Source organism: Mus caroli, unplaced genomic scaffold, assembly GCF_978045245.1.
Source record: "Mus caroli unplaced genomic scaffold, Mus_caroli_1 scaffold_20, whole genome shotgun sequence".
NCBI lineage: Eukaryota > Metazoa > Chordata > Mammalia > Rodentia > Muridae > Mus > Mus caroli.
Genome location: NW_028227275.1, coordinates 25,029,896 through 25,052,789, shown reverse-complemented (window position 1 = coordinate 25,052,789; position 22,894 = coordinate 25,029,896). Strand labels below are relative to the sequence as shown.

The 22,894-nt window shown below is 45.0% G+C and overlaps 2 protein-coding genes across 2 annotated transcripts in view; one reads left to right on the top strand and one right to left on the bottom strand.

The window, feature by feature from the left end:
• Nucleotides 1-1,124: 1,124 nt before the first annotated feature.
• Nucleotides 1,125-20,560, bottom strand: LOC147000143 (uncharacterized). The gene is made up of 4 exons (XM_085834229.1): nt 20,499-20,560; nt 7,721-7,821; nt 5,182-6,236; nt 1,125-1,646 (listed from the first exon to the last, which is right to left on the bottom strand). Exons 1-3 carry the CDS (start codon nt 20,558-20,560, stop codon nt 5,182-5,184), a joined length of 1,218 nt encoding a protein of 405 aa, XP_085690355.1. The 3' UTR covers nt 1,125-1,646.
• The window catches only part of Pcgf5 (polycomb group ring finger 5), a 112,076-nt gene continuing 94,178 nt past the window's right edge, over nt 4,997-22,894 (top strand). Inside the window, exon 1 of the mRNA XM_085834013.1 lies at nt 4,997-5,258. The gene's annotated coding sequence lies outside the window, so the exon portion shown is untranslated. The remainder of the gene's footprint in view (nt 5,259-22,894) is intronic.

The following is a 22,894-nucleotide window of genomic DNA, read 5'->3' as shown; positions in this document are numbered from 1 at the left end:
CTCTCCATGGAGTGGTGTTGAGACCTGATTTCAGAGAGAAAGCTGAGATAGCTGGAGAACTTTCCTTCTCTGCCAAGTATTACTAGTGATAATAAATAAAGAACTGCCACCTATCAGTTCTTTACAAGAATCAGACTGTAGGATACAGGTTTGCCTGGTTTTAAAGCCTCGCTCAGCCTCCTCTTAGCTAGATGACCTTGGGCAAGTTTTATAATTCCTCCAGTCTGAGTTTTCTCATCCAATAACAGTGATGATATCTATGTCATAAGCTTGATATAAGATTACTCATCTGAAGACTTCAAATTTGTAAAAAGACCACAATAAATACTACTGGAGTAGTGCAACTATTATTTCAAGCACTTTATATTCATTTTTAATTCTCAAATAATCCTAGGATTATTTGTATGTTAATATATTAATATATATTTTAATATCACCAGTCACCATCTAAAGATACTTCAGTTCATGGAAGTTAAAAATGTCCAAGATTACAACTCTAGTTACTAATATATCTCAGGACTGGAATAGTTTAACAATCATAAATGCATATTTGATTGAAGGTTATAAATTCATGCTGAATTTTAGTTCATATGTCAAATGTTACTATTTTATTGTTAGTATCTAAAGTTGGGTTGCATTAAAATGGTTCTGTTAGGCTCACTGTGGAAGAGATGGAGGCGGGAGAAAGCAAAGCCATTACCATTGAACTAATAGGACTGTAAAGTGAAGAGAGGTCTTGAAGGTCTAGTTCATATCAAAAGGGTAACAGCTGAGGGAGACAAACTGAAGTAGATGTGCATGCATAAAGAGAAGGAGGAGTCAGAGATCGTCCGTTTTCATTCAAAAGTGTCCAGCGGGTTTGTAGTGATAGGGAGAAATGGGGGGTTGGGGGATGTGGCTCATTACCAGGTATGTTTCAAAGATAAGGTGATGAAGCATAGATGTGTGCTTACAGGATGCAAGATCTTCCCATTGATTGTTTTATACCTCTCTCTCTCTCTCTCTCTCTCTCTGTCTGTCTGTCTGTCTGTCTGTCTGTGTGTGTGTGTATATACACACTCAAACCTGTTAGAGGACTACTCGTGGGAATTCTCTCCTTCCACCAGGGATTGAGCTGGGTTCATCCTGTCTGTCGGGGAAGCAGTTTTGCCCACTGAGCCCACATCCCACTATCATTTTGTGTCTCAGACTCCTCTCTAATGAAATGAGGATTTGACCTAGAACTTTCTGTTTCCTTCCCACTTCCTAGAAGAGGCGAGTGAGTAAAGGGCAGGACTATAAGGTAGATTTTAGAGATCAAGTATTGAATTATAAACTTGGCTTGAAGTAAGACAGAAAAGTGGAACAATTACTGAATTTTTAAGATAAAGGAAAAAAATGCATCTTTTTAAGAACTGACAGGATAATATAGCCCTTGTCCTCCTGGAATTTCATAGCATGCCATTGTAGTCAGGAAATAGACAGGAATTGAAACTAGAAAGACAACTAAGATTTTCTTTCTCTTTTCCTTTTTTGAGGTTCAGGGGCAGGGGGTACATTGAGACAAGGTCTCACTACATAGCTCTAGATGCACTGTAACTTACCGTGTAGACCAGGCTTTTCTTGAACTCACAGCAACCCACCTGCCTCTCTCTCCCTTCGAAGTGCTGGAATTAAAAGTGTGCATATCACCAAGCCTGACTGAGACCTTCTTTAAACAGCAAACTAGTGTTGTGCCATGTCCCCACTGATGGCATCAAATGCATAGGATGCACTAGAACTGCCCATATCATATCAAAAATTCCCAATGAGGGCTTTAAAAGCTTGAGAGACTCATTCCAGCTCTGGTATCTTCTAGCATGGGAAGGAAGCATGATGATATGCACCCATATCTATTGAATCCTATCTCATCCACCCTCTTTCCACTGCCAGGATGCATGGAGTTGTCTGTTTGCACAGCTGAAAAGAAGAATATTCTCATAGAACTCTGAACTTTAAAAGTTAGGAAGAAATATTTGCTGTTTAAGCTCCTTGCTCTGTGGCTGTCTATGTTGTCAAAACTGACTATAGAGTTTTTATATATACTAACTTCCACAAAAGCCACTGGAGTAGATGATATTATTTTCCCTGATATGTTGAAGATGAAATGGTATGTGAGTTCAAGGTCACATGGCACAGCATTTATCAGAGAAGGTATCTGAATATGAGTAGACTTCAATGGCCATGTTCAATCACCTTGGTGTTCAAGTACCCGAACCTTACAGTCATGGATCTGTTATTTTAAAACCTTTTGGGCTAGACAGTGTTAGCACTTCTCTGTGGCTGTAAAACATGATGGTTCGAATAATCCGAACTATACACGTATTTAGGATTTAATATAGGTTTCTGAACAGTGTTTCTTTCTGGGACTATGATGGAACATTCTCTAATTTGTTAGCCTTCCTTCATGTTTCAGCCAAGTTAGACCATATTATTTCCTGTTCCACCAAAAATGCTCCTCCTTGATCAATTTCGGGCCTTTCAGTCTTATTCCCTCTTCACAAAAGTGATGAGATGCTACCTCCTCCAGTTGAGGACTTAAAATGATGTACTGGACTGTTGGAATTTGAGGTTTGAGGAGGCGTTTCAGATAATGAGAAAGTATAGGATAAGAAAGTGAGGAGGGAAACCTAACTCAAAGAGTAAGCAGGTGTCGTCAGTGACCTGTATAAGCAGAGTCTCCTTTGAGGACAGACAATAGGCAAGCCACTAAATTATATCCAGCGGTGCTCAACCAATGAGTGTATGGTGAAGATTGAAGATAACATAAGAGAGCTGTCTAGCATTGTGTGTGAAAGGGCCACAGCACAGTGGCATCTAAATCTGAAGGCCTTAACGGGAAGATGGGCATGGCTCTTCATACCAGTGCCTGCAGCTGGCACAGGGATGGTGTGACCAGAACCCAAAGAGGGAGAGTCAGAGGAGAGAGGAAGGAAGCACAAAAAGAAAGGTGAGAAAGGACAGCTAAGGAAGGGTGTCATGTAGGAAAGGAGAAGGCTAGGAGAAAGAAGTAACGATACAAAGGGAGGACAAGGTGCCAGAGACGGGGTGGGGGACTGGGCAGGGTGTTCGCCCACGCTGAATAAACCGACCTGGAGGATGAGTCCCAGAGGCAATCAGATGCTGCACCCAAGCCTGGGACATCTGTCACCTGTCATGATGCTCTGGGCTGCATTCTCCTTTCCCTAACACCGGTCATGCCATGTAGTTACATGTGCACTGGCTTCTCATGCTTCTTCCACGTGCTGCTGACTGGGAGGCTGAGAAAGGAAGGAGAGGAGGGAAGGACCCTTTGCTTTGAAGGGATCTCCAGAAGAAGCTCCACTCTGTCATATCTGCCCCACTGCTCTGGGTGCTTCCTTCCTGCTGGCCCCTGCTCGCCCTCCCACCCCCACAGGCTGGAGCCTGGGGGAGGGGTTGCTTTTATTGACAGCTAATCTCAGGATGGCCTTACCCTCCCTTAGTTGCAACTGAAGTTCCTTCCATGTATTTGTAGCTTATGTGAACTATCTGAGACAGAAACAGTTCATTGGATGCTTCTCCAGAGTCCAGATGTCTTCCCAATGGGACTATATGCAGCATATCTGGACAAAGAAATCCAGCCATTCCAGCAGTCACGACGGAGCAGGGTCCATCTCATGACAGATCAGAAGTAGTGTTTGATCAGCACAAATGAATCCACCTATGCTATCAGGACTGGAGGGCTCTTAGTATCCCTAATCATCTGTAAAATGACTGAGTTTGTGCCTGTTGCTTTATGACTTTATTCACTTTGCAGAGCTCAGTCACATTCCACCTAGGGCTGATTACCCATTTTGAGTACAGAGGCACACAGTTAGATGTAAGGAGTGAATACAGAGACAGGAAATAGGGAGGACACCCTTGGGTGTCAAAAGCGATTGTTTTTGACAAGATGGGGAGTCTGTGCTCTCAGTTTTTCAAAGATTCAAAGTTCCCTGGGCCCAGACACTCAGACAACACAGGATAATTTTCAGTTTCATTTCTCCCAGGCTGCTGGAGCCCTGTTGAAACCTGGTCACTTTCCTCAAGAAATTTACAGAATGAGGGAGGAAGGTATCTTGGGAATAGAGACTGATCCCCAAATCATACTGATGTCAGTCAGTCGTAAGGGAATCCAGAAGACTACACACTGCTATGGTAGGAGGAAGCTGAGATTGAGAGCACATGAACAGGTAGAGGGAAGCCCAGTGCTCTCTGGCAGAGAACAGAACAGGATTCAGGCAATGAAAATCTGCCAAAGCATTGAGGCATGGTATTTAGCCTCAGGTTCTGAGGTGACAGTTGGGTAGTAGAAAGAAGGCTGAAGATGTGCAAGTTCGGCTGTGAAGGAAGCCGAGACCATGGGAAGTCTCAGAGGATGCTCAGCATCAGGGCGAAGAGGTCACTTCTGGGAGGGACAACTTTTTGAATGTCATGTGTAAGAAAGGAGATTAAAAGCAGGGAAGCGGGAGGCAGAGAAGTACTGTGAGCTCCTACGGATCAGCTTCGACAAGAAGCCTCGACTTGACCAAAGACTTATTAGTATTTGAGCTGCTTTTCTATCTGCTCAAGGCAAGCTTCCTGGTGGGGCTGGGGTGGAGGGGATGCGCGGGGTGGGGTGGGGGGTGTATCTAATGAGCCCCTGGAGCATAGGCAGTCTCCAAGCCAGAGAAGTTTCAAGTTTCTCCTTGCCAAGGTCGCACCACTACAGGTGGGCTGCTCCAAGCTCCAGGAGCCTGCTTCGCTCCACGCCCACCCTGCCGGCCACCCCTGCTGTTCCCCTCCAAGCCCAGGCACCGCGGTGGGCTGTGACCGGCAGGCGCTCCGGGAGCTACGCAGCGGCGGCGGTGGCTGCTCCAGAAGGCCTGGCGGGCGGCGGCGAGAGGCTGTGCCCCAGTTTGTGTCCAATCAGGGAGTGCGGGCTGTGCCCCGAGCCGGGCAGCAATGCGTAAACAAACCCTCTGGCAACTCCTCCGCCCCCTTGGCGCGCTCGCCCCGCGCCCATCGCCGTCGCCTCCGCCGCCACCGTCACGGTCACCGCGGGCTCCGCTGCCGTCGTCCTTTTCCCCGCCCTCCCGCGGCCGGGCCACCCGGACCCCCCGCCCGCGCGGCTCGCGCCTCGCCACCGGGTCCTGCTCCGCCCCTCCCGCGCGGACTGCTCACCTACCGCCCCACGCGCGCGCGCTCGTGCACCACGCGCCCCGTGCGGCCCGCCTGGAACGTGGCCTCCGGAGAGCTAGGTAAGAGCGATGCTCCGGGACCCCGGAGGCTTCCCGGCTTTGCGAAGTTTTTTTTCTTTTTCTTTTTCTTTTCTTTTTTTTTTTTTTTAGCGTGGCTGATCTTCCGCTGGGCCCGGGGCGTGATCCCCGCGGGCGCCGTGCGAGCTCGGCAGGCAGCAGGGGTCGCGCGCAGCCGGGGGGTCCCAAGTTGCCCACGCCGGGGCACGGGTGTTGGCGGCGTGGCTGGGCCGGGCGGGCTACGGGAGGGTCCCCGGGAACTTTCTCTTCCCCCGAGGCGCGCTTGCCAGTGCGGCCCGCGGCCCCGGCCCCGCGGCGAAGGCTCCCGGGCTGGAGAGAGACAGGGCACGGTGTTTGAAGAAGCTGACGCAGTTGGTGACGCTCGCGGCTTCCTGAAGGGGACCGGCCAGGATCGAGCGCCTTTGCGAGGGGACGCGCGGGGCGGGCGCTCGGGGCCTTTACCCACCTCTCCTGGAAGCTGCGTGGGGAGCCCCTCGGGCTCCGGGAGTGAGCACCTCTGCCGGGCGGCCCCGGCAGCGCGCGCCCCGCTTCCGTTTGGATCGGCCGGGGCTATTATATAAGATGCCACGGAGAGCAGAGGGGCGATCGGGAGCGCGGCGGCGAGGACGGTGGGGACCCACCTGTGCGCCACCGCACGCCTCGGGGGTCGCGTCGGAGCCAACCCTGCTTTCCGCGCCCCTGCCTGCCCCGGGACGCTCGCTCCCCGCCACCTAGCCCGGCTCTCCGCGTCTCTCGCTGCAGGCGTCTGCACTTTGAAACATTTGTTTAATATTAAGGAAGCTGCGTGTGCGGCCGTCATAGTACGCCGGGAACGTGTGGCCGGGAGCTCCGGAGCGGTGAATGAATCATCGCCCCGGTGGACCGCGCTCCGATGATTCACGCGGGCTTCACACGCGCGCGCGTACTCGCTGTGGGCCGCCCTTCTGCGAGGGCTGACGCCCGGAGGGGCGGGGGGAGTTCCTGCGAGAGGGCCGCGGGTTTCTTTTTTTTTAATTTAAACCTGCCACAGTAACTTTTGGGGTATAGGGCTAACCCACCTTCCCCAGCCTTGCTTCGCCGCTTCGCGTTTTCTGGAAGGGTAACGTGATTCCACCTGGCTGGATTAATGAGGCAGAGGAGGCGCTGATTCGCTGCAGGGCCCGGTCCAGTCCCATTCAGAATTTGAATGGTGTCAAGTGAGGGAGGTCTGCAGCATGGTTGGAATTCGAGTAATTGTGTCTACTTCAGCAGTTGCCAAGTAATTAGCAGAATCCTTAAAAGTAAGTCGATCTTAAACAACTGGTCCCTCAAGTAGATGATATAAAGATTAGCTTTATTTCTTTAAGTTTTAAAAGGCCATCTCGTTTTTCATTCATGAATACAGAATGTTTCCTACTGTCATTATTCCTGAACACCAACTTGACGTTCTCATCCCACTCCACACTTGAAGAACTACAGAGCAAATTTTCTTGTCATTTGGGGCTCACCTCCAGTGTCAGGCCTCCCCCCCCACAAATACTCTTGATCACCATACTTCTTAGTTCTTGGTCCTCCTAAACTACTCCATAGCCCTCCTATTTTCTTAATAGCTCCTAATCGCTAAAAAAAGTATTTTGTAGCAGCATTATTTAAGTCCTCTCTCCTCCTAAAAGAATGTAAATTTTACAGAGGAGAAAGTGGAAGACTTTACCTGCTTGTTCATGTATACACTCGAGTCAACAGAAGCCTCATATAAATTTGGGGCACCCTATGTTTGTTGACATGCCGAATGAATACATTTCTCTCCCTCATTCTTGGCAGGACGATCTTCAACAGTTGCAATGCATTGCCTTTGGTGGGCAAGTTGCCAGTAGGGTACAGTTCTGACTTTCTCTTTACCGGTGTGATTTTCTCGAGATCGATCAGTTTCCTCTGCTGTGCAGTTAAGGGCACACGGTGACAGGCCTTTAAGCATCCTGTTGTAAGATGCTTACTATGAAGAAGGATATGAAGCTTTGACACCGTGTTTATTACTGAGTAAATAAAATATATAGCTACTAGTTTAAAAATGGAAAAAGTGCTAAGGTGAAATCAGCGTAGTCAAGTTGTCCCTGGCCTGTATGTTTCTGTTCGTTTGGAACACTGGTATTTCTCCATTCCTCTTTCCTCCTACCTGTAAACCAAACTCATTCTTAGTGGTGGTGAAGACTGTCACAGTAATATGATATAGTATTAATTTAAACAAACTCAAAGCTTTCTTTCTCTGTCAGAGGCCCTAACTCTAATGTGTTGTTGATATTGGACACAGACTAGTAGCTAAAAGGTGTTGTCTAAAATTATCCTTTAATTGACTCGATTGAATATCACAAGGATTAAAGCTACAAGTCAGTATGCGAGGATGGTTTGAATGCACTACTTATTACTCAGATGACTACCTTGATAAAGTGTGTTATTATAAAGAATAAACTGCAGATCAGGTTACTTACTCAGCCTCAGTTTCGTAGCAGTATGGTCAGCTCTCAGTGTTTCCACGGTCCACTGCTGAATAGGAGTGGCCGCCCTGCTTCGTCCTCGAAACTGGTCATTTCTGGAAGTGTAACACAGCATTTTAGAGCTAGCTACAAGAGATCTTGAAGTTGCAGGCTACATCCTTTCAGGACCGTCTCTGAAAAGACTTAGGTAGTAAAGGGACTTGCTCAAGATTCAGAGCTGGGACTAGAACCTAGAATCTGGAGTTTGTGTTGTTGTGGAAGCCCCAGCGTTAGTCCAAGTACCAACAGGTGGGGAGGAATTGCTCCTCCCACTAACAGATTGTCTGCCTCTTGCTTGTGAACACTTTACAGGGAGTAAAATCATACCTCACTTGGATTTGTATCCTCCCATGTCTCCCATCCGAGGGATTCAACAAATACTTGCTGAATCTGGTTGGACAAATGGCTTTTCAGTGGAGAACATACTTAAGAAGTGAAAATTAGGAAAGGAGTTTTTCTGGCAAATAAGAATAGGCCTTCGCAGTTTTATGGTGATGACGCTATCATATAATTTTAATGTCTCTAAGTTTTGATGAAAGTGACATGGAACTTTTCATGTGCACTCTGTCTTAGTTAGCATAGTGGTATCTGGAGACAGAAGTTTGGCCACGTAGTGGGTTTTACATTTGTAACAATAGTCAGTAGAAAAAAAAGCCTGAACTTCAGTTCTGTGTCTAGCAGGAAGCCCTCTCTATAATGAGGTACTTGACTTTGGGAGAAGTTTTCTCATCTTGTGTGTGTGTGCATGTGCGTGCACGTAGTGGCGGCAGCATTGGTGCTGTGTACACTGAAGGATTGTGTGAGCATGGTCTAATGTAGAAGGGCCTGGTATAGAAAGGGCTCTTAATGAGTTATATCTGAAAGTTGGGTATGTTTGTGCATACATCTGTAATCCCAGTACTTGTGAAGTTGAGGCAGGAGGATCAGGAGTTCAAGGTCATCCTGGGCTGTGTAATGAGTTCAAGGCCAGCCTTTACTAGATGAAACCTGGTCTCAAAAGAAAACAAACCAACAATAAAATAAATACTAACTGTTCCACATTGCACACGTATGCATCCGTGGGGCTGACACGGAGGGATTAAATGACCCCCGTGGCCCCTGAGGTCTGGCCCAACTTTTTGGGTTTAGGAACAGGCTACATTTGTGCTGTTCTGAATTTTTAATTTTTAATTAAAGTGATACCTATATTCCCATATCCTAACTGTGAACTGAAAAAAAAAAAGCTTAGTTTCTAGGCCTCCTAAGTATTTGTTTAAATAAACATTGATAAATTAACTACATTTTATTCTATACACTATGTAGATTAACTTAAACATTCTCTTAGTTTACTATATGAAAGGCAGTATGAGAAGTGTATGGGATAATCAGAGACTAGGAGAGCCTTACAAAGTTACTTAGAGAGAGTATGACAGATAGCCAAAGGCTGTGTTACATGGAGCTGTTAGAGAATCGTAAGAAAATACATGGCGATTTTAGAAAAGAAAAACAAATCTATTATTAGCCAGAAAACTAGGGAAAGAATCAAGGGATTGCACAAGACCTTAAAATTTCCATAGGTGTAGAACTGGCAGAAATTTGGAGACCAGCCTGTATTGAGACTTGGAGGAAAGACTATGCAACTGAATCGAGAAATGGAAGAAATGTGGTTGGGTTGAAGGTCGAAGAGCTAGAAGAGAGCTTAATGGGAAAAGGGGGATACATGGAAATATTAGGGTCACATTATAAAGCATCTTCTATGTCCAGCCAGGGAGCCTGTTGGGTTTGTTGTGAACATCACAGATCCATTAAGTGTGGGATGATGTTGTCATCAAACTTACATTTTAAGGCTAGCCTACACGGGAGCAGTGATAGCACCAATAGGGACAGAAGGACAGCAATGCTAACCCAAGTCAGGGTTGGGATGGAGTGACTGCTGTAGAAGTGGAGGCAAGGCCACTTGCTGAGTAATGGATGAGGGGGATGGGAAGACAGAAGCAAGAGGATAGTGTGAGATAGGATGGGCAGGTATTAAAACACACAGGAAGAGCTGCGGACAAAGCATCTCCAGGTCATGTGCAGTCCACCAATATGGGTCAGATGAGTGGGGTATCTCATTATGGAACGGAGTAAATGCTTGAGAATAGAGGGGAAACAGTAGATGAAAAGTCCCTGACAACAGAATCTTGGGTCTGGCATTAGCTTAGCAGTACTGTGTTTGCTTACAATGTCCAAGGCCCTGACTTCAGTCCATAACGCTGTCCCAAACAAGCAAACGTCGTCGTAAGGATGGTGTCTGTGTGTTTGTGGGTGGAGTGGCTTCCCACTCACTAAGCAGGGAAAAGGAAGGTCATTAATGCACCGAGCATCCCTCGTGCTGAAAGGCAGGAACAGAAAAAGGTAACTACGTCTAGATTAACACTCGGCCCATATTTGTCATGCCGACTCAATTTGGGGACAATATTTGGATAAATAATGCCCGTTCCTTTATACATTTTAAACTCTATTTATATTTATATAGCCCCTGAAGGGGCTGAGATACCTATGCACCATGGTTTGTGAGTGAGCTCAGAGGACAGCTCAGGAGTCTCTTAGAGATCAAACTTAAGGTTGTCAGACCGTAGGCACATTCATTGGCTGAGCTATAGCTCCAGGACCCATCTTGAAAATTTGTTAAATTAAACTTCTCTTTATTTGCATATGGGGAAATGGCCATTTCCATGCTGAAATAAACTCTCCTTTTCAGCAACGAGTTAATACGATCACCTTGATTATGATGGCATTGTTTCTGGATAATCATGCCAATAAGGAAAAAAAAAAGTAAATCAAAAGATACATTGGTTTTGAAGGTGGGAATAAATCTGCTGTTGAAGGTAACACATACCTGTATGGAAAACCAGAAGGAATCAGAAGATGACATCCTGGAAGTGACAGACAATGCGTGAGCAAGGTTAATATACAAACGCTGCTCTTCCTGTGTACCAGGAGGGGGATTTGCACTGAAGAATTCCATCCTTAGCTAGGTTTCTGTTGCTGTGGTTAAACACCACGGCTGAAAGCTACTTGGGGAAGAAAGGGTTCATTTCATCCTGCATCTCTCCATTGTGCTCCATCACTGAAGGAACTGGGAAGGAGCTTAAAGCAAGAATCTGGGAGCAGGAACTGAAGCAGAGGCCATAGAGGAGTGCTGATTGCTGACTTGCTCTCTGTAGTCTGCTCAGCGACGACCTTTCTCGTATAACCCAGGACTACCTGCCCAAGGATGGGACCTCCTGCAGTGGGTTAGGCTCTCTGAAGTCAATCATCAATCACGATAATACCTCACAGACATGGTGACAGGCCATTCTGTTGGGAAAGTTTTCTCACCTGAAGTTCCCCTTTGCCAGATGACCCTAACTAGTTGACCAAACACTAACCAACACAAATGCATTACCGTTTCCGTTAGCACACCAAAAGAACCATGGAGTTCTAGGTCTAATGAAATATGTGTAAGTTTCTTGTGATGACAGTATTAAAATTGAAAGAAATCAAGGAAAAATTAAGTGGAAATTTCATGTTCATGGAGAGAGAGAGAGTCAATATTGTCAGGACTTCTGAACTTGATTGATAAATTCATTGGAGCCTCAAATCGAAATTCCATTAGTTACTTTATAGATATTGACAATTTAATTTTGCAGTTTATATAGGAGAGCAAGCACGATATTAAAGAATGGAGTTGGAAGGTTGGCTTTAAGTCTTCTAGAGAGATGTAATGATCAAGTGTGGCCCTGGCAAGAGACAGACAAACAGGTCAGTGGAGCAAATCTGACATGGGGGACTTCTGAGGTCCCACAGATTTGATCAACTCATCTTTGACAAGGAACAAGGGAAACATGATGGGGTTTTGCCTTTTTCAGTGGTGCTGGGACAACTGGGCTCTATGTGAAAACTAACAAACGAGAACTCAGAATGGGCCATAAGCATGCATTTAATCTATAAAGCTGTTAGGAAATCGCACAGGAGAATGTGCAGGTAACTTCAGGTCTGGAGATATTTTACAAACAGGCAAACTTCACAGAAGGAAGATATCCGAAGTCGTGCCTATTCAATATCATTTTTTTAAAAATGCACCTTGCAAAAAGACAGTATCAAGAGAATAAAAAGGTGAGATGCGGGTCAGGAGAAAATATTTTCAAAAGATGTATTTCAAATATGCAAAGAAGTCCTACAACTCAATAAAAACTCTTAAGTTAAAAATGGGCTAAATCCCTTACAGACACCCAAGAAACTAGGAAAATAGCAAGGTGATCCGATGAATAGATGATCCACATCAGAGACATCAGAAGAGTGCCAATCAGAATAACAGATACCACTTGACACTGCTTGGAATGGCCAGAATCCGTTACACGGAAAATAGCAGGTGCTGGCAAGGATGTGGATCAACAGGAACTCTCAGTCATTTGCCAGAGGGAGTGCTGGATGGTACAGCCATCTTGGAAAATGTTGTGAAACCAAACACCTTTACCAGGCGGTCGGTCCAGGAGTTGCATTCCTTGGAATCTACCCAAAGGAGCTGGGAATTTACATACATTCAAAAAAGAAAAATCCCTACGGAGGGGTTCTAATGATGGCTGTGTTAGTAATTACCAAACTCGGAAGCAATAAAGATACCCTGTGTTCTTCAGAGTAAATGAAGAAGATACCTAGGCAATGGGATATTATTTCATGATGAAAAGACATGGGTAGGGCCAGGGAGACAGTTGAGTTTTTAAGGAGCCTTCCAATCTGGGGAACCCATATCTGATGCTCAGAACCCACATTTAAAAAAAAAAGAAAAAGAAAAACCCAGATGAGCCGCATATGCTTATAGTCCCAGCTCTGAGGTCGCAGAAACAGGTGGAGCCCTGGGGCCCTGTGAGCTCTCTAGACTACTGTGTTTGGTGAGCCCCAGGCTACTGAGAGACCCTGTCTATTAAAAAACAAAACAAACAAACAAAAAAAGACAAAAACCAAATGAACAAAAAACCCAAGCTGGACAGTGGCTGAGGAGTAAAACTTGAAGGTGTCCTCAAGGCCCTCCCACAAGGACCAGGGGTAAGACATTGGTACCCACATATTATCGCGTGAAGGAAGCTGAACTGGATGGCTTTGATTAAATGTCATTCTGCCAAAGGATCCACCATAGAGCCAAAACAATTCCTGGCTTACCTGCATGTGCCAGGTATATGCAAAACCGTGAGGGAAGGGATGGGCAGGAAGAACATGAAGGTTTGACAGCATTGGGAGCAGGCTATCTTCTTACTATAGTGATAGATACACACCGTTATATTGTCTAAAACTGTAGACTATCTAACCTAAACGTTTAGTGAAAGGCAAACATGAATTCTGAATTTTAAGAGTACTTTGTAGATGTGAAGTGCCTTGGCCATCTTTTGTTGATCAGTTGAAAATGGAGACTCTGAGATAGAGTGGGTGATGTTTAGAAAGCTGCTAGCCCACATCCACTGGGGATCCGAAGGCAACAAGAGCTAGGAAAGTCTGTCTCTTTGTGCTTGTGGGGGACACATCACTCCCATATTGATGACTTCCCCCAGCAGCGCTCAGAGCACTGGAAGTAGAGATGGCTTGTGTGTCTCTGAAACTGCCAACCTCGTATGGGCACCTCAGTGCGATACAAAGACCAGTGGAGTGACGATGGCCGAGAGAGAGGGAACAGGAGTGGCTGCTTCAGCAATGGAGAGGAGATGGGAGAAGGGGTGCATGGGGGGAGCAGAGAGTGAGAGCACGAGGAACTTTCACGCTTTTAGGATTACGGTGTGATCAGCTGTGAGAAAACTCAAAACTAGCTGAGCTGCAGGATTGGGAAGGTATGTAGGCCACTGGAAGTAGAAAGCCAGTAGTCTTTGCAAACTGTGAGGCTGGAGTATCAGAATCAATATATATCAATGTAAATATCTCAGCAAGAGTGGAATATATGCCGTAAAGCTGTTCTTAGCATTTAGCCCACAGGATTAGAAAGATAAAAGGTAAGAAAGCTATAAGGACGTTATTAAGGCATTTAAAAGACGAGCAAGTTCTAAGGTCTTTTAAACACTGTACAAATGTGAATGTTGCCCGAGATCCCAGGGGTGCAGGACCAGACTGGAACTGATAAAGAAACCTGGGGCTTCTGAATCTCAGTTAGAATTGCTGGCGGAGTAAAGTCTCCACTGACTGAATCTTAGAAAGCTCCCTCAGCATGCGACTCCACCATTGCTGTGGATGAGAGTCTCTCGGCTGTAAGTCCGATGAGTGCACTGGCGGCAGCTGCTTAGCACGCGAGAGTTAGTGAAGAAACGAAGCACAAATCTCTACTAATGAAGGATAGGTTGGAAAGATAGCTCGGTGCCAAGCTGAGGGTGACATTGGGCTTGCACCACTTTGCCTACTCTAAATTGTAGATAGAAGGCTTTAGGCATCACAGTGAAAATGCTTGCCCCAAGTGTCTTCGCTGCCTAGGTAGAAAGAAAGATGCACTGAATACCATGTTTAATATCTTTGATAAAATAATCCTATTCCCCCAAACCCTACTATAAATTGTTCCACTTCCATGAGGAGGAATGTAATGTGGAAGATAGAAACTCCCAGAGTATATTGGGGTACCTCTCTTATTTTGAAACCTCTGGGGTGGGGGTGAGGGGGATATATTTTCTTTTTATATGGTTATTGACTGTTCATGCCTTACTTGCATCTGAGTTTGACCCCTGATGCAATATTGCCGTGTCTACTAGTTGTGAATGAAACGAGATAGCATAGGGATGGGTCCTTGGTATATCACTTCCATGGCCACACTTAGTGGATCTCTCCTCTTTGGGGAATCTTAGGAAACTCAAAAATGTCAGAACCACTTTTGAAATCACCTGTGTTTGAAGTCAGAACTTCAGAAATGTAGAAAGTTCTCCATAAAATGTTTAAGAAGCCCCTTGCGGGCATGCACATGCGCGTGTGCCTGTGTTCATGGCACCGCCCACCCCAACCCGCATCCCTCTTTCTGGATTCTTGTAACTATTTGTAATCTTTGCCGCTGCCCACGTGGGGCTCAGACCCAGGGCCTCGAGCGTAAGGGAAGACTCTTACACCAAGGTACACTGACAGTCCACTATTTCTAATCCCACTAACTGGTTATTAAGCTTTTCAGTTTCCTCACCCATTGCACGGAAGAAAGTAACATTTGCTGTATCGTCTATGGATTTGATGTCAAAACTCTTTGTAACAATATTGTTATGCAAATGTTAAGGTATCAGTGTTACATAGGAAATGCGTGTCAACCGAGTCTAAGATCGTCCTTTTCAAGCAGATATTTTGAATGAAGCGACGACACAGACAACTGTTGAAATTTGGCAGAACGCTGGTTTAGACGTTTATGTTAATCATGGCAGTTTTCCCCTTTATCCATGCCAGACTGGCTCCGTGAGCCTGAAGCAGTATATTTCCTGACAAGTGAAATTTCTGCCTTATGTATTCTTCTTTTGACTTCTCAAGACTTCGTAGGTTGTTTTTGTTTTTTGTTTGTTTGTTTGTTTTTTATTGTAAAATGTAATACATGTACAGAAACGTTTGAAGTATAAATGTACACATTAACAAACTGTGAAAATCGAGCAACCATGTAATTACCACCCGGCTCAAGGACCAGACCCATTTAATTTCTCCCACGTGGGGGGCTTTCTCTCCTATTCTGTGCTTGGCTTGTTCTTTAGGGGAAATCACAAGAGCAGAAGGCGGAAGGAAGGTGTTAGGCTTTGACAGCTCAGACCTCTTTTGAGTAGACTCAGATCGAAGGTGGAGCTCTGGTGTTTTGTTCTCTGGTCATTCTTGGGCTTGGTTTATCCAGGTAGCTGTGGATTTCATGTTTAGGACAAGTGCTTGGATTGTATCCTTACATATTGAAATCTTCAGGCTCAGTACCTTCGATTGGTGTTTGTTAGGTGAGCCTGAAAGGGCTGTCTCCTCTAGATGTGAGAAAGGCCCTCTCGCTTGATTCTGTTTGAAAGTTCCCATCCTCCATCTTTTCCTGTCTCAAGAAGCAGTCAAGCAAAGATTTCAAAATTGACAGCTCCTTGGGAAATACTCAACACTACCAAGGCAAGTGCCTCTCGGGTCAGGCCGTCGGGAAAGAGGGGCCCGGTGAGAAAGCTTTATTGCACAAAAAGCCACATATTACCTTTAATTATAATCCAGGGACACAAATGCTCTGTCGGGGCATACGTTCTTAATTTTAATTAATTAATTAGTTAATTAATTAATTGTTTTTTTTTCAAGACAAGGTCTTTTTGTGTAGCTCTGACTGTCCTGGATCTCACTCTGTAGACCAGGCTGGCCTCAAACTCAGATTCACCTGCCTCTCTCTGCCTCCCTGAAATGGGACTAAAGGAACAGCCTGCCGTGCCCCCAGGTAGGGCATTTAAAAAAAAACAAAACTTGCAGATTCTTTGTGTGTATGTTATGGCTTCTAGTTTTGTGTTTTTATGGGATTCCTGATTGTACAAACATGTGTGTGTGTCTCTGTGTCTATACGGGGTTCGTGTGCTTTCGTTTGGCTCTTGTTTTGTCCTATTTCAGTTTGTGTGGTTTTGCTATATCTTATTTTATTATTGTTCTTGAGGTACCTCTTAGTTTTCTAAGGACAGACGGAAAGGTTGTGGATTCAGACTGAAGGCGATGTGGGGGGAGATTGGGGGAACTGGGGGAGGACACTATCATCAGAATATATTGTACGGAAAATCTGTCTCCATTACTAGGACAAATGATCTTGTGCCACAAATCATATTGTAAGAGTAAATAGATGGATTAACGGACCAAAAGTCTTTTTTGCTATGTAGAAAAGAATTCTTTGCTACTTGCTTCAGGCAACTTACCTGCTGGAGCTGAAGCCCCACCAGCCTTATTATATTTGCCTTGGTCTTCCTCCAGTCCCCAGAGAGCTGGAATTACCGGTGTGAGACACTACACCTGACTTAAGATTCACTTAAATACTGTGTGTGTGTGTGTGTGTGTGTGTGTGTGTGTGTGTGTGTGTGTGTGAATGTGAGTGTATATGTGTGTGTTCCCACATCTTAAACAAAATAGTAAGATAACCAGGAGGGTTTCAGTTACTCGGGTAGCCTACAAATCAGGACAACTACAAGTGTTAAAAGATCCATCTTTGGGGGCAAGTTCTGTGCCTATGGAATTGGGTTAGTAAGACTTCATGTAAGATTTGTTAGCCCGGTCATGTGCATTTTCTGCCAGCCCTTCCTGGGATGCTCTGTTAGTTTCGTGTCCCTGTGAGAAGACACCTGAGATAAACCTAGAGAAAGAAGAGAAGTTTCATTTGGCTCACCCTTCCAGAGGATTCCCTATGTTTAGTCAGCCATGCTGCCTCTGAACCTGGGTCAAGGCAGGGCAACATGGCAGGCAGGGAACCAATCTGTTAGGAAGACCTTCACGTGGTGGACAGGAAGCACAGAGAGAGAGACAGAGACAGAGACAGAGATACAGACAGAGAGACAGAATAAGGGTTAGTGTTCCAGTGTACCCTCAGAAATCGCATCCCAGTTACCTAGCTTATTTCCATGATAGCACCTCCCAAACTCTCACAGCTTCTTGATAGTCCCACAGTGCTGGCCAACAGCCCACCCTCGATTCCTCAAAACTATTAATGAATGCCACGCAATAATGGTGACCACAAAAGGCAACAGGAGGGAGAGACACACAAAAATGTAGGAGATAAGAACCAAACAGTCCAGTGACTGCTGACCTAGTAGACAGGAGAAAGCTGATACCTCAGTGTCCTGAGGGGGTTGGACTGGATACGGGAAGAAGCGCCTGGCTTATCACTAGAATCTGGGAAGGCTCTGGAAGCAGGACCTGTTGGGCAGAGAGAGGCCACAAAATGCAGGCCTGTTTGAAAGCCTGGGGAGGGAGTTAGAAATCTGCTTCTATCACAACCAACCAAATGAAATCCTAATGAAATGTTTCTCTGCTGAATAAAAATAAATGAAAGGTTCATTACCACGAACAGATAGAGAAGGGTAAAAGGCTCAACACACACACACACACACACACACACACACACACTACCTAATATACAAACCATAACACTGGAAAATTACAGTATATCAAGAACATGAATATACAAATCATCATATAGTTATAGTAGAAACAGGTCCTATGTAAAAAGATTGAAAGCCAGATGGTGTTCGGTAATTTAACACCAACGCTGGATTCTTATAAGCCTTTAGCCTTAGCAGTCTGGAGGCAGAGGCAGGCAGAAATCTGTGAACCTTGTGTACATAGCAAGTTCTAAGACCACCAGAGCTACACAATAGAGAAACACGGTCTCAAGATATATAAACAAACACATAAGACAAAAAAAGAACTCTGAATTACTTCCTTAAAAATTCAGAGAGATGGTCCCAGGAGCTGTGGGTTACCGTGCAGCCATGGCCAAGTCCAAGAACCACACCACACACAACCAGTCCTACAAATAGCACAGAAATGGCATCAAGAAACTCTGGTTACAAAGATAAGCATCTCTTAAGGGGGCTGACTCCAAGTTCCTGAGAAACATGTGCTTCACCTATAAGAAGCACAAGAAAGGCCTGAAGAAGATGCAGGCCAACAATGCAGTGAGTGCACGCGCAGAGGCCATCAAGGCCCTTGAGAAGCCTCAGGCCATCAAGCCCAAGATGCCAAAGGGACAAAGCCGCAAAATCAGCCACCTGGCTTTTGTCACCCCAAGCTTCGGAAGCAGATTCGAAGCTACATGGCCAAGGGGCATAGGCTCTGCCATAGGTTCAAGTCAAGGCAGAGGCCAAAGCTTCAACCCAGGCTCCCAAAGGTGCCCAGGCCCCTGTGAAGACCCCATAGAAAAGGTTCCTGCCAATGTGAAGACGGATGTTCATCTGTGACACACCTACCCACATGCTATTTGCAGATAACCAGTGTCCTATGCTGTTTTTACAAATAAACTTGAGGCAAGAAAAAATATTCAAATAGATATTATTTTCAATCTAAAAATTAAAAAAAAAATCCATACAAAGTATGTATGAAGTAGAAAAATGAAGACTATTTAATTGATACATATTACTGGGTATTATTTTTATATTAACATGTGGGAATAAGTCAGGGAAGAATAACATACGGGATTCCAGAAACATGTAACTGAACATGTAACATGTAAACAGAAGGAAAAAGGCCAAAGGAAACTCCAGAAGGACAGTTAAAAAAGCAGTCTAGCAGCCTTAGAGGAAGCCAGCCCAGACAGAGAGACAGCAGGATGGCTTCGGGAAAGAGACTGACATGAATTTCCAAATAAAAGCTAAACGGTTGTGCAATCTTACCCTTCAGACCTAGTGTAAAACGCCCTTCAGAGGGGCTTTCCAAGGGTTTATCAGTTAAGAAAAACTGTCAAGTGGGATTGGTGGAAGGCCCTACCAGAAAGTCCCAGTAGCTGGGCAAAGCGGTTCACACTGTTAATCCCAGCACTCGAAGTCAGAGGGAGGAGGAACTTGGATCTGTGGGTGCAGGGCAAGCCTGGTCCACATAGGGAGTGCCAGGACAGCCAAGGCTACATAGTAAGACCTCGTCTTAAACCAAAAGGAAAAAATAAAGTCTATACAGCTGTAATATAATAGAAACTTTCTAAATTGTAACTTAAAGGAGAACTTAGTCACTTTTTTTCCTGTGGTGCAGTTCACGGTGAGCATTTGAAGTGAATGATGTCACCCACTCACTCCCTTTGCCCGCTATCCATAAAGGCTTGCCCTCATCTCTAGGGTTAGAACCTGGCCAGCCTGTGTTGTGCTCTGGATTGCAAGAACAAGGACATGTTTGGAAGTGCGTCGCTTTCCCTTACATTCAGATAGCAAGGGATGAATCACGTGTTCATACCTACAGGCGATATTCAGAATATTTAACAACCAACTGGTAGCCAGGCCACTGACAAGTCAGAACAGGGACCTTCTGTGGAGTAAAGGCAAGTTTTGAATAATCTGTCCCTGCTGGAGCAGATGTTAACTCTTTATTTGCTGAATCATGGGGAATAATGGATTGGAGGTCAAAACACCAGCTACCATCAGCTGTTATGGTAGTACGGTAACAACAATGGGTGCAGCTATATTACGATACATGGACCACATACTGTCCCTGGACATACTTGGCTGCAGAAAAGATGGACTATTATAGATATACAGAAGGGGACAAGCTACTATATAATAAGGTACCTGAAAAATATATTAATAAAGGTCTAGAATTAATATATCAATCAGGTTTAGACTACACATATTGTTTTGCAATAGAAAATAAAATATTAGAAGAAGCGGGTAAAATGTTTATGTCCGGTTTGCCTATGGGGGCAAGTGGTGGCACACTTTAAATTTCTAAATAATTCCCACGGGCTAGTGTAGTGGAAAACTAAAATCAGTAAGAAAAAGCTAATGCAGTGGTCAGAAGGGGACTGGAGATTCACCTGGATACAAAGCTCTAGAAATGTGTATATTAAAAGATAAGACACGCGTTTGCTTTGAAGTTAGAATCCGCTGCACAGCTCGGATTCCAGCACGGCTCTTTCCTGCTAAGAACCTTTTGAGCTTTTCAAATCCCAAATGATGTCCCCAGCCCCAAACTCTGATGTGTTTGACTTTGGGCTGGCCCCAAGGAACCAGTTATCTTAAAAAACTTCCCATTCCCCATTTGCAGGAAGGCTAACTCCTCTACCCAAGTAGTATTTAAATATCTTTGCATTCGAGAACATCTGTACCCGGCCGCCGCCGCCGCGGCCTCTTCCCACTTTGAATATGTAGTCAGAGAGCCAATGGCCATTTGTGCAAAATCTTCTTACCTGGACGACTTTATCTCAGATTTTCTGTGGAGAGATTTTAGGATTGAAATTCAAGTAGATCTGACCTTACTGTAATATCCTTACGTCTTAACCTTTGGTGCAGCCGCTTTGGGGTCCGGGGGTTGCACCCTCAGGTTGCCTTCCAGCTTGGTCTCCCTGGTGTGTCTGAGTCTCTCAGCTAAGGTTTACCAGGAATTCACCAAGAACAGCAATTCCAGCTGCAGCTGGTGTCACCAGAAACCGCCAAAGGAGCTCTAAGAAAGATGATAGATATTCAAGAAAGGGTCGTAAGAATCATGCTTCCCCAAGGTTAGAGGCCTTGGCGCATTAGACTCTTGGCTAAAGAAATTGTGGAAAAGAAGACATGTTTGTGGTATAGATAAATATTATGAACATCAGAGAAAACCTTTAGTGGCAAGTTATAAACAAAACTTTTCTCCATGGTTCCATTCAGTATGGCAAAGAATCACCGCCTGAGCCGGGTACAGAAGGAATCGACCAGGACCTGCTTCTGATACTCTGTCCATGGTCAGTGAAAGCCCAGGCCGGTTGCTGGGATATTATTTTATGTTTATACATATTTAATGTGAGTAGGCTAGTGTCATCTTTAAGGCAGTGGTTCTTAACCGTCCTAACACTGAGACCGTTTAATACATATTGTGGTGAACCCCAACCATAAAATTATTTCACTGCTCATTCATAACTAATCTTGCTACTGTTATGAATCACAGTGTTAATATCTGTGTGTTGTTTTTAATGGTCTTAGGCTACCCCTGTGAAAGAGTCCTTTGATTCCCCTTCCTCCCCTCGCCACCCAGGAGTTTCGACCCACAGGTTGAGAAACACTGCTTTAATGACCTGCCCCTGACATACACAGGTCAGTTTGCCCAAATGATACAAGAGATGTCTGCCCGTGCTTTTCACAGTTGATTGTGCTCCACAATCATTGGATGGCAGAACATCTTCAGGGAAGGGATTGAGAGTCTGCCCCAAAGGCTGCCTTTGGGGGTGGGGGTGGGGAGTCAGGCTACATTAGTTAGCAAGGTCTGGTTAGTGTCTGAGTCTCAGCCTCGCGTTCACTTCAGAATCATCTTTTGGCTTTTGGAAATGCTGGCGCCTGGACCTATCTGTAGTGACAGTGATTGAGCTGGGAGGGGCCAAGGCCTGAAGTGTATTCTGATAGATATGAGTCACCTATACATGCCTCTGATTTATGCAAAGAGGGTTCTACAAACTGCTGCCACGAGATGAGCACGCTTTGACTCTGAGTCATGGCTCAAAGTTTTCCTGTGTCGATTCTGTAGCAATCCAGGAGGTGCCTTAGATAACCTTCGTGGATGTCGTCTGTGAAGAAGAGATTCTTCCTAGGAGGTCACTGGAGATGAGCTGGGTGTGGCTCTCATGGGAACAAACCCAAGAAGAAAAATGGTCCTTTTTTTTTTTTTTTTTAAGTACCTAGAGGATGCCCCATGATATAGGAAGGAGATCTGAAGTGAGAAGTGAATATGAATTAGGTATCCCTCAGCTCAGGAGACCCTTGGTTCTCTGTCCTTGCACCATGAGATCAGGAAGTCCATGTACTGTGAACACAACTTGGAAGCTTTGAGGTTTCTTTAGAAATGTCTATGTTTACATCTTACAATCTCTCTATATGATCATTTGTCAGTATATGCACTGCTGAAATTTGTACAGTGCCACAGTTGTATCATTTACATGTTTCCTTTGACAACTACTTAGGAAGTTTTAGAATATTTTCTGTATGTTTTCTTGCTCCTCTCCCTAAATTGGGTGATTTAACATCCTGTTAGAAGGACCATTGTCAAACTCAGGAACTTACAGTGCTCCTGACAGAGGGATGATTCAGCTTGCCCAAAACCATAGGCCTGGGTTCAAAAGTCAGCTGTTCTATTATTGTTGCAAAAGAAGAAGTAATTAATATCATATTAATGACAACTTCTCGGATCTCTCAACACCTCAAGGTTCATGAATTAAAATTGAATATGGTTGTGCTGTTAATAAGTTGGGATTCTTGAGGCCAGCAGTATGGCTCCGAGTGCCAGGGTGCTTCCTCCAAGCATGGTGACCTGAGTTTGATCCTCAGAACCCACATGATGGAAGGATAGAACCAACTTCCTTATGCTGTCTTCTGACCTCAGTACATGTGTACCAAGGCACATACACAAGCTTATGTGTACATGCACATGCATTCTCATCCCCTGTCATCCATCTGTTTGACTGTCTGTCTGTCTGTCTTCTTTCTGTCTCTATAAGTTGGGATTCTCCACCCTTTCACTATCAGTCACAAAGGGAACCTT